General features: G+C 44.9%; 1 protein-coding gene and 1 non-coding gene across 4 annotated transcripts; one reads left to right on the top strand and one right to left on the bottom strand.

The window, feature by feature from the left end:
* Nucleotides 1–6,954: 6,954 nt before the first annotated feature.
* On the bottom strand, nucleotides 6,955–8,693 carry AIF1 (allograft inflammatory factor 1). 3 transcript variants are annotated; one of them, XM_022566233.2, is made up of 6 exons: nucleotides 8,591–8,693; nucleotides 8,355–8,416; nucleotides 8,208–8,274; nucleotides 7,820–7,861; nucleotides 7,468–7,630; nucleotides 6,955–7,160 (listed from the first exon to the last, which is right to left on the bottom strand). In XM_022566233.2, the coding sequence occupies exons 1-6, from the start codon at nucleotides 8,613–8,615 to the stop codon at nucleotides 7,076–7,078; spliced, it is 444 nt and encodes a 147-aa protein (XP_022421941.1). In that variant the 5' UTR covers nucleotides 8,616–8,693; the 3' UTR covers nucleotides 6,955–7,075. The 3 variants fall into 3 exon arrangements, with proteins under 3 accessions (XP_022421941.1, XP_022421940.1, XP_022421942.1); XM_022566232.1 differs by having other exon boundaries at nucleotides 8,546–8,630; XM_022566234.3 differs by lacking the exon at nucleotides 6,955–7,160 and having other exon boundaries at nucleotides 7,516–7,630; nucleotides 7,716–7,861; nucleotides 8,546–8,692.
* Nucleotides 8,694–9,330: 637 nt separating this feature from the next.
* On the top strand, nucleotides 9,331–9,404 carry TRNAD-AUC (transfer RNA aspartic acid (anticodon AUC)). The gene has a single exon. It is a non-coding gene; the product is annotated as a tRNA-Asp (tRNA).
* The last annotated feature ends 4,262 nt before the right edge of the window (nucleotides 9,405–13,666 follow it).

Genomic DNA, 13,666 nt, shown 5'->3' with positions numbered 1-13,666 from the left:
TTCCTACCAATATTGAAAGAGGGTTCCCTTTTCTCCACATCCTTGCCAACACTTGTTATTTGTGGTCTTTTTGATAATAGCCATTCTGACAGGTGTGAGGGGATATTTCATTATGGTTTGAGTTGTATTTCCCTGATGATTAGTGATGTTGAGCATCTTTTCATGTGCCTATTGGCCATCTTTATGTCTTCTTTGGAAAATGTCTATTCAGGTCCTTTGCCCATTTTTTTTATAGTATTTTTTTTTATTATTATTATTTTGCCTGCATTGGGTCTTCGTTGCTGTGCGTGGGCTTTCTCTAGTTGCAGCGAGCGGGGGCTACTCTTCGCTGCGGTGCGCAGGCTTCTCGTTGGGTGGCTTCTCTTGTTGCGGAGCATGGGCTCTAGGCGTGGGGGCTTCAGTATTTGTGGCATGTGGGCTCAGTAGTTGTGGCTCACGGGCTCTAAAGTGCAGGCTCAGTAGTTGTGGCGCATGGGCTTAGTTGCTCTGCGGCATGTGGGATCTTCCCAGACCAGGGCTCGAACCTGTGTCCCCTGCATTGGCAGGCAGATTCTTAACCACTGCGTCACCAGGGAAGTCCCCATTTTTTTTTTTCTTCTCTGCCCATTTTTTAATCTTTTTATTTTTATTGTATGAGTTCTTTGTATATTTTGGATATTAACCCCTTATCAGATATATTATTTGCAAGTATCTTATCCTATTCTGTAGGCAGCCTTTTCATTTTGCTGATAGTTTCCTTTGCTATGCAAAAGCTTTTTAGTTTGATATAGTCCCATTTGTTGATTTTTGCTTTTGTTTCCCTTGTCTGAGGAGACATATTCAAAAAAATATTGCTAAGATTGGTGTCACAGAGCATACTCCATATGTTTTCTTTTAGAAATTTTATGGTTTCAGATCTTACATTTGTAGTTAGATTTATTCCTAGGTATTTCATTCTTTTTGATGTGATTGTAAATGGGATTGTTTTCTTAATTTTTTTCCTGATAATTCATTGATAGTGTGTAGAAATGCAACAGACTTCTATATGTTAATTTTGTATACTCCAACTTTACTAGATTCATTGGTGAGTTCTAGTAGTTTCTTTGTGGCATCTTTAGAATTTTCTATGTATAGTATCATGTCATCTTCAAACTGACAGTTTTACTTCTTCCTTTCCAATCTGAATTCCTCTTATTTCTTTTTTTTGTCTGATTATTGTGGCTAGGACTTCCGATACTATGTTGAATGAAAGTGGGCATCCTTGTATTCTTCCTGATCTTAGAGGAAATATTTCAGTTTTTCACCATTGAGTGTGATGTTAGCTGTGGGCTTGTTATATATGGCCTTTATTATGCTGAGGTATGCTCCCTCTGTGCCCACTTTCTGGAGAGTTTTAATCATAAATGAATGTTGAATTTATCACAAGCTTTTCCTACATCTGTTGAGATGACCATATGATTTTTATTCCTCAGTTTATTAATGTGGTGTATCACATTGACTGATTTATGGACATTGATCCATCCTTGCATCCCTGGGATAAATCCCACTTGATCATGGTGTACAATCCTTTTAATGTATTGTTGAATTCCATTTGCTAATAGTTTTTGAGGATTTCTGCATCTCGGTTCATCTGTGATATTGGCCTATAATTTTTATTTTTTTGTGATATCTTTATCTGGATTTGGTATCAGGGTGATACTGGCCTTATAAAATGGGTTCAGAAGTGTTCCTTCCTCTGCAGTTTTCTGGAATAGTTTGAGAAGGATGGATGGTAACTCTTCTTTTTTTTTTTTGCGGTACACGGACCTCTCACTGCTGTGGCCTCTCCCGTTGCGGAGCACAGGCTCCGGACGCGCAGGCTCAGCGGCCATGGCTCACGGGCCCAGCCGCTCCGCGGCATGTGGGATCTTCCCGGACTGGGGCACGAACCCTTGTCCCTTGCATCGGCAGGCAGACTCTCAGCCACTGCGCCAGCAGGGAAGCCCTGGTAACTCTTCTCTAAATGTTTGGTAGAATTTATCTTTGGTAGAAGCATTGTGGTTCTGGAGTTTTGTCTGTTGAGAGGCTTTTTTTTTTTTTTTAATTACTGATTCAATTTCATTACTGGTAACTGATCTGTTCATATTTTCTATTCCTGATTCAGTCTTGGGAGATTGTACATTTCTAGGAATTTGTCCATTTCTTCTAGGTTGTCCATTTTATTGGCGTATAATTATTTGTAAAAATCTCTTATGATCCTTTGTATTTCTGTGGTGTCAGTTGTAACTTCTCCTTTTTCATTTCTGATTTTGATTTGGGCCCTCTCCCTTTTTCTTGATGAGTCTGGCTAAAGGTTTATCAATTTTGTTTATCTTTTCAAAGAACAGCTCTTTCATTAATATTTTCTGTTTTTTGTCTCTATTTCATTTATTTCTGTTCTCATCTTTATTATTTCTTTCCTTCTACTAATTTTGGGGTTTGTTTGTTCTTCTTTATCTAGTTCCTTTATCCAGTTCCTTTAGGTGCAAAGTTAGATTGTTTATTTGAGGTTTTTCCTGTTTCCAGGGGTAGGCTTGTTTCTAGGCTTGTATCGCTATAAACTTCCCTCTTAGAAATGTTTTTGCTGCATCCCATAGATTGTGGATCATTGTGTTTTCGTTTTCATTTGTCTCCAGCTTTTTAAAATTTCCTCTTTGATTTTTTAAGTGACCCATTGTCAACAATGATGTTCTGAAGGCACCAGAGATATGCGCAGAATATTATAGAAGTAGAGGAATAAAAATCAGACTGTGCCTGAGCAGGTTCAGAAATGCTTCTAGAAAAATGTGACTCTTATTAAGTGATATGAAGAACTAGTTAAGATTTAGCCAGGGGACTTCCCTGGTAGTCCAGTGATTAAGAATTCACCTTCCAATGCAGGGGACACATGTTCGATCCCTGGTCAGGGAACTAAGATCCCACATGCCTCAGGGTAACTAAGCCTGCATGCCACGACTACTGAGCCCGCACGCCACAACTAGAGAGCCTGAACGCTGCAACTACTGAGCCCATGTGCTCTGTAGCCCATGCGCCACAACTAGAGAAAAGCCCGTGTGCCGCAACAAGGAGCCCGCACACCACAACGAAAGATCCCGCATGTCACAACAAAGATCCTGTGTGCTGCAACTAAGACCCGATGCAGCCAAATAAATAAAATAAGTAAATTAAAAAAAAAAAAAGGTTTAGCAAGTTTGAGGAGAGAGTGCACATCTTGGGCCCAGTGAACTGATAAGCAGAGGCATGGGTTTGGAACCTATGCCTAGGCTGGTGTGGCTAAATTAAAGGACTGACTGTCCATAATGGAAAATGAGAGCAGAAAATTTAGCAATACTCTGGTAAGAATTTTATCCTGAGGCTCATTAAAGATGGTTGAGATGACTTCAGTTCTCAAACTTTCTTTTTATTTTTAAATTATTTTTATTTATATATTTTTTAATTTTTAATTTTGGCTGCGCTGGGTCTTTGTTGTGGCATGTGGGCTCTTTGTTGAGGTGCATGGGCTTCTCTAGTTACAGCACACGGGCTTCTCTAGTTGTGGTGTGCAGGCTCAATAGTTGTGGTGCGCTGGCTTAGTTATCCCATGGCATGTGGTATCTTAGTTCCCGGACCAGGGATCAAACCTATATCCCCTGCATTGGAAGGTGGATTCTTTTTTTTTTTTTTTTTTTTAATTTATTTATTTTTGGCTATGTTGGGTCTTTGTTGCTGCCCGCAGGCTTTCTCTAGTTGTGGTGAGCGGGGTCTAGTCGTTGCAGTGTGCAGGCTTCTCATTGTGGTGGCTTCTCTTGTTGCGGAGCATGGGCTCTAGGCGTGCAGCCTTCAGTAGTTGTGGCTTGCAGGCTTCAGTAGTTGTGGCTTGCAGGCTCTAGAGCACAGGCTCAGTAGTTGTGGCACACGGGCTTAGTTGCTCTGCGGCATGTGGGATCTTCCCAGACCAGGGCTTGAACCCGTGTCCCCTGCATTGGCAGGGGGATTCTTAACCACTGCACCACCAGGGAAGGCCTGGAAGGTGGATTCTTAACCACTGCACCACCAGGGAAGTCCCTCTCAAACTTTCAAAATGACACTCGTGTCCCCTTTCCCAGGTCAGTTACCACAGCAGAATTTCTTGGAAGACCTATCCATATACACTGTCTCCGATGTCTCTCCTCTCATTCTTTCTTAAACCCACTCCAGTCAAGCCTTCATCCCCACCTTCTACCCAAACTGCCAAGAGCATCAGTCTCATGGCTTGAAATAAAGTTTATATGCTGATGACTCCCAAATGTGTCTATTCATCAGAGACCTCACTCCAAAACTCCAGACTTGTATACACAGCTATGTACTTGACATCACCTCTTGGGTATCTAACAGATCATTTCAAATTCAGTACGTCCAAAACTGAACAGTTTGATCTCCAGTCCTCTAATACCTGTTCTATCCACAGCCTTCACATCTCAGCTGATGACAATTTAAAAATTGCAGTTAAACTAACACAACATTGTAAAGCAACTATACTCCAATAAAAATTAATTTAAAAAAAATTCCAGTTAAGTCAAAAATCCTGGAAACTTCATTGACTCCTTTCTTTATCTCACTCCACTTTCAATCAGACAAGAAATCCTATATTGAGGAATTATCCAGAATCCAACCTCTTCACTTCCACTGCTTCCACTTTGATCTGAGCCGTCCTCATCTCTTACCTGGGTTACAGTAACAGCCTCCTAACTGGTCTTCCTAAGTCTACCTCTGCTCCTACAGTCTATTCTCTATACTGCAGTCAGAGTGGGGCCTTTTCTCAGAGGAGTTTTCAAAGCATTCCTTTGCTCAAAGTCCTGCATTGCCTCTCCATTTCTCTCAGAATAAAAGCCAAAGTCCTTACTGTGGCCCACAAGACCCTAGATGACTTGGCCCTCTATTATGTTTCTGATTTTATTGCTCTGCCTATCTGCACAGACCTGTCTTACCCTAGGGCCCTTCTGCTCCTTTTCCCTCTGCCCAACTGACTCTTCCCGCAGAAACCTGCATGGCTCACTCCTTTATTTCCTTGAAGTTTTTGCCCAGTGTTGGTCACCTCCTCAATGAGGCCTCTCCTGATTACCCTTTCAAAATTTTAATCTTCCCTGACCATCCTGGCACCCCTCATTCCCTTTAACCTGCTCTACGTTCTCTTTTTTTCATAATAGTTGTCATCTTCTAATAGATCATATAAATTTTAAATTATGTTTACTTTTTATTGTCTGTCCTCCTCCCACACCAGTTCCCACAACAGAATGTAAACTTCACAAAGGCAGGGATCTTTGTTTTGTTCACTCTTCTATCCCAAGCACCTGGAATAGGGAATGGAACATAGTTGATGTCCAATAAGTGATTTTTTACATCTTTAGAGTAGCCCCTGCTCGCTGCAACTGGGGAAAGCCTGCATGCAGCAATGAAGACCCAACCCAGCCAAAAAAGAAAAAAAAAATTCTTCTTATCAAAGTGTGTAATATATATGTGTATTATGTATATATATATATGAAATTCTGATAACTTTTCATGAACTGAGCAAAACATGTAACCAAAAACAGAACCTTAACTAGCACAAAAGCTGCCCGAGGGCCCCTTGTAGTCACTGCCCTCCCCCAAGGCTAACTATTATCCTGACTTCTAACAATATATATTAGTTTTACTTGTTTTTGTACTTTATATAAATGGAATTGTACAGTAAGGGTTCTTTTATGTCTGTCTTCTTTTGCTCAACATTGTATTAATGAAATTGATCCACACTGTTGCATGTTATTGTAATCTGTTCATTCTTACTGCTGTATAATAGTAGTCCATTGTGTAAATATAACCCAATTTATTTATCCTGAATGAACAAATTGTTTAAGCTCCAGATCCTTCCTATCCTCCTTGTTGTCGTCAGAGTTGTCAAGAAGATTAAATGAATTAATACACAGAAAGCATCTACCCAGTGTATAGTAGGTGCTCAGTAAAGCTTAGCTATTAATTTTGTTATATTCAGATATTTTATTGAACCCACATTGATCTCGTCCTCATCTGAAGTCCTGTACATTTACTGTAGCACTCTTTAGGATGCCAACCTGGCTTTACCATTGGAAAGGGCCAAAATGAGTGGCCCTAGGGGCCTGATCTGTCCTTGGTACATGAAACAAGCTGGGCCAATTCGATTCTTGCTTTCCAGGGAGTAAGGAAATCTGAAATAGTGGCCAATGACTGGGAGTTGCTGGAGTTAATGCATCTGGACCCCTTGGAGGAAAAGTCCAGGAATAGCCTCACCAAAGGCCTGGGAACTCTCAGGCTCCTGCCTTCCCTGGAACTGGCTTTTTAACCCTTTCTGCCATCCAGGGATCCTGTATGCTCAGAATCTGCCCTCAGTACTCTCCTAATACAAGCCCCTTTTCCTTTTATTAGATAGACTCGGTTGTTGTAGCTTGTCCCCAACAGGACCTCAAGACTCATTTTCACTTAAATTATCAGGCTTTATAGTGTCGTGAATCCTTTACTTAATTCAATAACACCAGTTCTTTCATCTATCCATCCATCCATTCATTCAAGTTTTAAACATTATTGAGGGCTTATGATATGTCAGGCACTGCAGGGTAGATCATATTACTCTCATTTTCAAATGAAAGACTCAGAGAGGATGAATAATCATTGAGGTTACAAAGCTTATAGTCATAGAGAATGTTGGTTCAAGGTAATCCTTGCTCTTCATCATGAGCTTGGATGATATATTTTTAGTCTGTACATGTCTTTTCATCTCACTTAAATTCCTTGAGGGAGATCAAGGCTATCTTATACATCTGGAATCCCCCTTGGTGTACAAAACCATCTGCTATAGTAGACATACTACAGAATTGTTGATGGATTGCTCATATGGGCAAATCCTTGCTACCCTTCCCTCAAAGATGCTTCACTCCTTCCCAAACCCAGGGAAAAAAAAATCCCCCAAACAGTGACCAAGCTGATCTGTTGATCTGAAGGAGGGTAGTTTATTTAAATTAGTTTAGCTCTGGCTCACAATTTTGTGTTCTTTTTCCATGTTGGAGTCATAGAAGCCCCTTCAATCCCACCACATCTCCTTCACCACAAATCAGGGCAACTCAGAGATAGCTTTCTTGGCTGGGGGACCCGTTGGCTTCTCCTGTTCTCTTGCTTTCTCTTCATACATCAGGATCCTGATTGAGATGGGAAGAGACACAGGGATCAGGGGACAGTCCTCTCAAGAGAATAAATTTTAGGCTGCTGTGAAAGTCCAGAAAAAGGATGAGGTTTGTTAGGGTGGGAGGAGAAGGAGAAAGGGCAGGAGTGGGAGTACTGGGGGCTGTGGGGACCAGAGCACGGATGAGGATAGCACCTTAGAAGGGTCTCTCAAAAGACGGAAGAGAAATGCATGCTGAGTAATGTGTAGAAGGTGAACCTGGGGATGGAGGTGGGGGGAGAGAAAACAGGTAAGTATAGGGGAGGTTGGAACTGGACCCTCACATTTTTAGGATGGCAGATCTCTTGCCCAACATCATCCTGAGAAAGTCAGAGTAGCTGAAAGTCTCCCCAGGGCCACTGGATACCTCCCTGATTAATTTCTTTAGCTCCAGGTGGGTCTTGGGGACCTCAAGTTTCTCCAGCATTCGCTTCAGGGACATGATATCTAGAGGCAGAGGATGGAGGTAAGAAGAGTGGGAGCGTCTCTCACTCTGTTGCCTCTACCTCCTCATTCCCATTCCCCTTCCTACCCTGGTCGATGGGCCCTCTCCCGAACCATTGGGAATGGAGCACTGTGGGAAAGACCTCCCTCTTCCTAGATCTGCACACTCCCCGAAGATCACCCTTTTCTCACCGATATCTCCGTTTCCATTCAGGTCAAACTCCATGTATTTCTCTGGGTGAGGGGAGAAAGCAGAGAGGGTAAGCACTGGCTGGCGGGTCCCAGGCAGGGGCAGGGTAGGGACTGACCGAGCGCTAGGTAGGGGGGGAAGATGAAGAAGAGGTGGGGCAGGTAGAGGAAGTGTGAAGGTTGGGAGGCTGAGGGCCCTGGTACGGTGTAGGGAACTAGAGGGGCTCCTGAGAGGGGCAGGCCGGGGAAAGGGACTATAACCAGGATGGCAATAGAGGCAGCCTTCCTTCTTCCCACCCCAAAAGTCAACTTCGTTTCTGCCGTCTGCTCTCTTCCTGGGGAAATCCTACCCTCCTCACCCACTTCTCCACCCCTATAGTTTTCCCCTCACTCTTGAAGGCTTCCAGTTTGGAGGGCAGGTCCTCGTCACTGCTATATTTGGGATCATCCAGGAATTGCTGTGGGGGAAAGCAAGAACCTGGGTAAGCCCTCCTGGACGCCCCCCCACCCGGCCCCGCCCCTTAGTTCTTCCTTTTACCTTGTTGATTTCACTGAGTCTCTCTTCTTGCTGGGCCTTCAGCAGCCCAAAGGCTTTTCCTCCTGAAGGGGCGCAAAGGTTAATGTAGCCTCACTGCCCCCTTCCTCTCCTCACCCCCAAGCCCAGCCTGAAGCCATCACAATTCTGCCTTCATGGGCCAGATTCCCAGCCCACAGCCCAGGACTGTGCACCTTCTTTCTTCCGTTTTAGGGTCCTGCCTATTCCACCTTCCCTACCCTGTAAATCCCTGGTTTGGCTCATAGCTCAGCAGATGCTGGAGGAGACAGACCAGGCTGGGCGCCTCTCTGTCTGCCAGCTGTCCTCTCCCACCAGCTTCCTGGAGGCCTCCCTCCCAAACTTCCCCTTTCCCCTCATTTCCTCCTCCTCTGAGTTCCAGGCCTCACTTCCCCATCAACTTCTGCTGACACTAGCACCCAGGAAGAAGGGGGAGCTGGGTGTAGAAAAGAGATGAGAAAACAACGTTCTCCTTAATTCCTCTTAAGGGGAGCCCAGTGTGGGTGTGAAAGAAATATTTCGATAAGCCACCAAAGGAGTGGGGGAAGGTCAGTAAGACCCCAGGGGGCATTTATTCTCAGGAACAAAGAATCTCTGAACAGGTCTGGAGGTTCAGGTGACTGAGGCCCAGGTTTCACAAGTCTGGACACGCAGGTTTGGATAGGGAGCTGAGGAAAGGCTCACTGAATTTTTCTGCACTGTGGATGGGAGAAGAACCTGAAGTTGCTGGCAGATCTGGGAGGGTGGCAAGAGGGGTGCAGGGTCTGGAAACGGAGAGGTACTTCACTTCCCACCTGTCAGCTCCAGAGAGGCACTTGGAAATATGAAAGTGTCTGACAAAGCAGCCTTTGTTTGCTTTAGGATGTGCAATGTAATCCCCTCCTCTTATCTCCTTTGGAATTTTCAGTAAAATCTACAGAGCTCCGGAATTTGAGAATTTCAGTAGATTCTTTGGGGGAATTCCCTGGTGGTCCAGTGGTTAGGACTGTGGCGCTATCACTGCCAAGGGCCCGGGTTCAATCCCTGGTGGGGGAACTAAAATCCCACAAGCTGCATGACACGGCCCAAAAAAAAAAAGATTCTTTGGAGGCCAGTGGTGCTGAGAGAGATAGCATTGGTGGATACAAGAGCCAGGGGGTGAGGCCAACATTAGGGGTGGGGCGCTGCTGGTCACTGTGGGCTCAACAGAGTGGGGAGTAGCCTCTGATAAATGTCTTCCCTAGGCACACTCTTTATCCCCTTTGCTGTTCTTTTTGGCTAGTGGCTTCTAGGGGAGGCCAGGACAGTGCGTCCCCCTCACTGAGACACTTTTGTCTAAGCTCCCTGCCCCGAGTTCCAGCCACTCTGCCCCAGCACTGATAAGCGCACCTTTCCTTCTCTCCCCCGCCCCCCAACCTATTTCCCCTTCTGCAGCTGGGAGTTTTCATTTCTCACTGCCCTCTCCCTGACCCACATGATTGGGGGAGATGCTGATGGGGACTCTGGCCTCTTGAGTTCCCTTTATCACAGCTTCCTCTCCCCCTGAGGAGAAAGCTGCAACCCTGCCCTCCCGATGGTCTTGGTGCCTAGTGGAGGGAATCTATTTTTTTATTCATACATTCATTCAACAAATATTTATTGAGTGCTTACTATATGCCAGGCACCTTTCTAGGGCCAATGAACCAATTAAGTGTAAAATCTTGTCCTCGTGGACAATCTAATTGGGGGAGACAGACAATAAAAATAAACAAGTATATTAAAGGTGGTAGGTGCCTATGGAGAACAAAATAGGGAAGGAGATAGGAAGGGCTGCCCAGACTGCATATTTAAATAGGGTGCTTAGGGAGGCTTCTCTGCGAAAGTGATATTTGAGCAAAGATTTCAAGGAGGTGAGGAAACAAGCCACGTGGATATATTGGAGGGGAGCATTTCAGGCAGAGGGAACAGCAAACGCAAAGTCCTAAGGTGAGGACGTGTCCGGATGTCTGAGTATGGATGTCTGTCCACTCTCCAGGGGAGCTCCTGGTTAGAATTAGGTCCCCTGTGTACCTACATGAAGAAAATACACTGGCCAGAAAGCTTGTCTCTGTGTGTGTGTGTGTGTGTGTGTGTGTGTGTGTGTGTGTGTGGGCCTGGATGTCTTCTGTTTGCCCCTCCATTTTCCCTCTCCCACTCTGTTCTCTGCCCCAGGAGACTAACCTGTACAGACTATATCAAGGGCACCTCTGGTTTCTAGCTGTCTTGGCTGATGGGGAGCGTGGCAGGAGAACAACAGGAGGGAGCACATTAAGTTAAGGGTATTCATTCCTCTGACTCCCTTCCCACAAGGTCACCTCAGGCTGGCTGACACCTCCATCTATGGGCAATGCTCCTCTCCAGGCAACCTGCTCTACATGATGCTGTCCTTTTCCAGGTTTCAGAAGCCCAGGGAATAACTTTCAGGTGGTCTGTGAATTTGGAAAAGAAAAAATACATCCTCTTCTCACGTCCAACATTACACGTGTTGCCTTGTCAAAGACCACTTCACAGTTTAAAGTTCTTACTCAAGCCAACAACATCTTTTGCACTGATATCTTTTTTAAAGTCTAACTTCAACTTGCCTGTATTTCTTTTCTTAATATTTATTTACTTATTTGGCTATGCCGGGTCTTAGTTGTGGCGTGCGGGATCTTTCATTGTGGCATGTGGGGTCTAGTTCCCTGACCAGGGATGGAACCCGGGCCCCCTGCACTGGGAGCGTGGAGTCTTACCCACTGGACCACCAGGGAAGTCCCAACTTGCCTCTCTTTTAAATCGCTTGTCTTTTAATGTGGTAATAAGTACATGTTTTTTTCTATCCCAATATTTTATTAATATTTTGATAACTGGAACTCAATGTAATTGTTTTACTTTGTTATATTTTTTATTTTACACTTTACCAGAATGCTGAAGAGATCTGTGGAACAAAATGAGTAAAAACCACTGCTGTAATCTCTCCTCCCCTCATCCCTTTGGGCCGGGGTTGCAATATGCCTTGTGATTCCCCTATACCTGACCCGCACCTTGGTAAATAAACTATCTCTGGGCACTTCTCTGGTGGTCCGGTGGCTAAGACTCTGCACTCCCAATGCAGGGGGCCTGGGTTCCATCCCTGGTCAGGGAACTAGATCCCACATGCTGCAACTAAGAGTTCGCATGCCACAACTAAAAATCCCGCATGCCGCAGCTAAAAAAAGATCCTGTGTGCTGCAACTAAAGATCCCGCATGCTTCAACTAAGACCCAGCCCAGCCAAATTAAAAAAACAAAACAAAACTATTTCCTCAAATGAACCAAATTTGAGAACCTGAATGATACAGTGTATATGTGTGTATGGGGGGAGTGTGGGGGGCTGGGAAGAAACGGATCTCTGCTGTAGCTCTATTTCTTATTGTAAATGAACAAAAGGGCATCCTGGTGTATGCACCAGACTCAGGGGCTTGGTTAACAAGAGGCTTTCCGGGAGGCAGGAAAACAAGTTAGGATTCTGAGTCTACGAGGTACAGCTCTGGAGAACCATAACCGAGTCACCAACATCGCTTTTGCCAAAGCCTTTTCTTTTCTAAAATGCCTCCTTGTAGGGCTTTGAGGGGAATGTGACAACAGTTTATTTCTAAATTTCCCCTCTTGACTCCTGTAAAGAGATTGGAAACACACATACATACACACACGCACGCACGCGCGCGCTACATTTTCAGTGAAGCTAGGAGATACAGAGTACCTACAAACTCCGATTTATGTGTCAGTGTGACCAAATTCCCCGCTGAGCAGGCATTCCCCAAGAGTGCCTCTGAGAAGAGCAGGGGAGTAGCGAGGGTCCCGGTAACTGCTAAAAAAAAAAAAAAAGCAAATATTCCCTCCTGGGAGGAAAGGCCTCACCCCTGGAGGGAAAAGCTGAGGGCAGTGCTGACTGAACAGATTCAAATACCCGTAAAGGTGGAGAGAGAATGTTTTAAAGCAGCCAAAGGGACCCAGATGTGGCAGCAAAATTCTCCTAATATTAAGTGCACCACCTTAGGTGCACTTGGGAGGTGGCAGCCTGTGAGGTCTCCTGTGAAATAAAGAAGCCTAAGGTTGGGGGTAAATGCTTACTTAACTGGGAGAGGTTCTCAGAGGCCAAGGAGGTAGTGGCTACACAGAGGTGCCAAATTTAAGGAAATAATCCATTGTGATGGCAAAAGAGGAGGAGTCCTTGTACTTGTAAGTCTGGAAAGCCATTCTGACCCCCCACCAAACGTCCTCCTGTTAATAGTTTAGAAAAATCTATCTCATTTAAATATGAGTGGGACTTCCCTAGTGGCGCAGTGGATAGGACTCTGCGCTCCCAATGCAGGGGGCCGGATTCGATCCCTGGTCAGGGAACTAGATCCCACATGCATACCGCAACTAAGAGTTTGCATGCCACAACTAAGGAGCCCACAAGCCGCAACTGAGCCCACCTGCTGTACCTAAGGAGCTCACGTGCCTCAACTAAGACCTGGTGCAACCAAATAAATAAATACTAAAAAAAAAACCCAAACTGATAAGCTTAAAAAAAAAAATGAGTAACAAAAAGAAATGACCAGGAATCCCCTGGTGGCGCAGTGGTTAAGAATCCACCTGCCAATGCAGGGGACACAGGTTCGAGCCCTGGTCCCGGAAGATCCCACATGCCGCGGAGCTGCTGGGCCCGTGAGCCATGGCTGCTGAGCCTGCGCGTCCGGAGCCTGTGCTCCACAACGGGAGAGGCCACAACAGTGAGAGGCCCGCGTACCCCCCAAAAAATAATAATAATAAAATAAAATAAAAAATAAAGCTGGTGAGACAATAAATAGAGCTGTGGACAGAGATATATGAGAGATAAGGAGAGAGGTAAGGGAAAGAGAGATCAGGGAAGATGAAGATAGGATGTCTAGCACGTGGAAGGCACTCAGTAAAGGCATAGTTGAATAGATGGATGAGCCCTGATGCTCAGATAGGGAGACGTGGAATGAATATTGAGAAGAAACCCACTGTCCATCGGAGAAGCAATTGTCCTAGTTTCATCCTGAGATGATGAGGGCCTTAACTAGCAGTGAGAATCAAAAGGCAGAGAAAGATACTTATATATCTCAGAGGCAGAATGGATGGCACTTGGGGTTTTTGGATGGGGGAATGGAGGGAGAAGGCAGAATAGGATAAGTCCCAGGATTTTGCTTTGAGTGACTGGGTAGATTGTTTCCATTCACTGGCGTGGGGAATATAGAAGGCTGACCCGGTTTGGGTAGACACTGATGATTTTGAAATGCCTGTGGTACATTCTGGGGAAGATGTCTAGAGGGA

The sequence above is a fragment of the Delphinapterus leucas genome, chromosome 10 (assembly GCF_059928025.1).
Source record: "Delphinapterus leucas isolate spDelLeu-1000000601 "Yukka" chromosome 10, BTC_Dleu_Yukka2, whole genome shotgun sequence".
NCBI classification, from domain to species: Eukaryota; Metazoa; Chordata; class Mammalia; order Artiodactyla; family Monodontidae; genus Delphinapterus; species Delphinapterus leucas.
Note: the sequence above shows the minus strand (reverse complement) of the source record. Positions and strands in the feature narration are given on the sequence as shown.

Bases quoted from the DNA above. Each gene is read 5' to 3' on its own strand.
- AIF1 (XM_022566232.1), bottom strand. From the start codon at position 8,615: ATGAGCCAAACCAGGGATTTACAGGGTAGGGAAGGTGGAATAGGCAGG. The intron at 8,417-8,545 runs GTGCACAGTCCT...GCGCCCCTTCAG, and splicing joins CCTAAAACGGAAGAAAGAAG to GAGGAAAAGCCTTTGGGCTG. The intron at 7,631-7,819 runs GTGAGAAAAGGG...CTCTGCCTCTAG, and splicing joins GAATGGAAACGGAGATATCG to ATATCATGTCCCTGAAGCGA.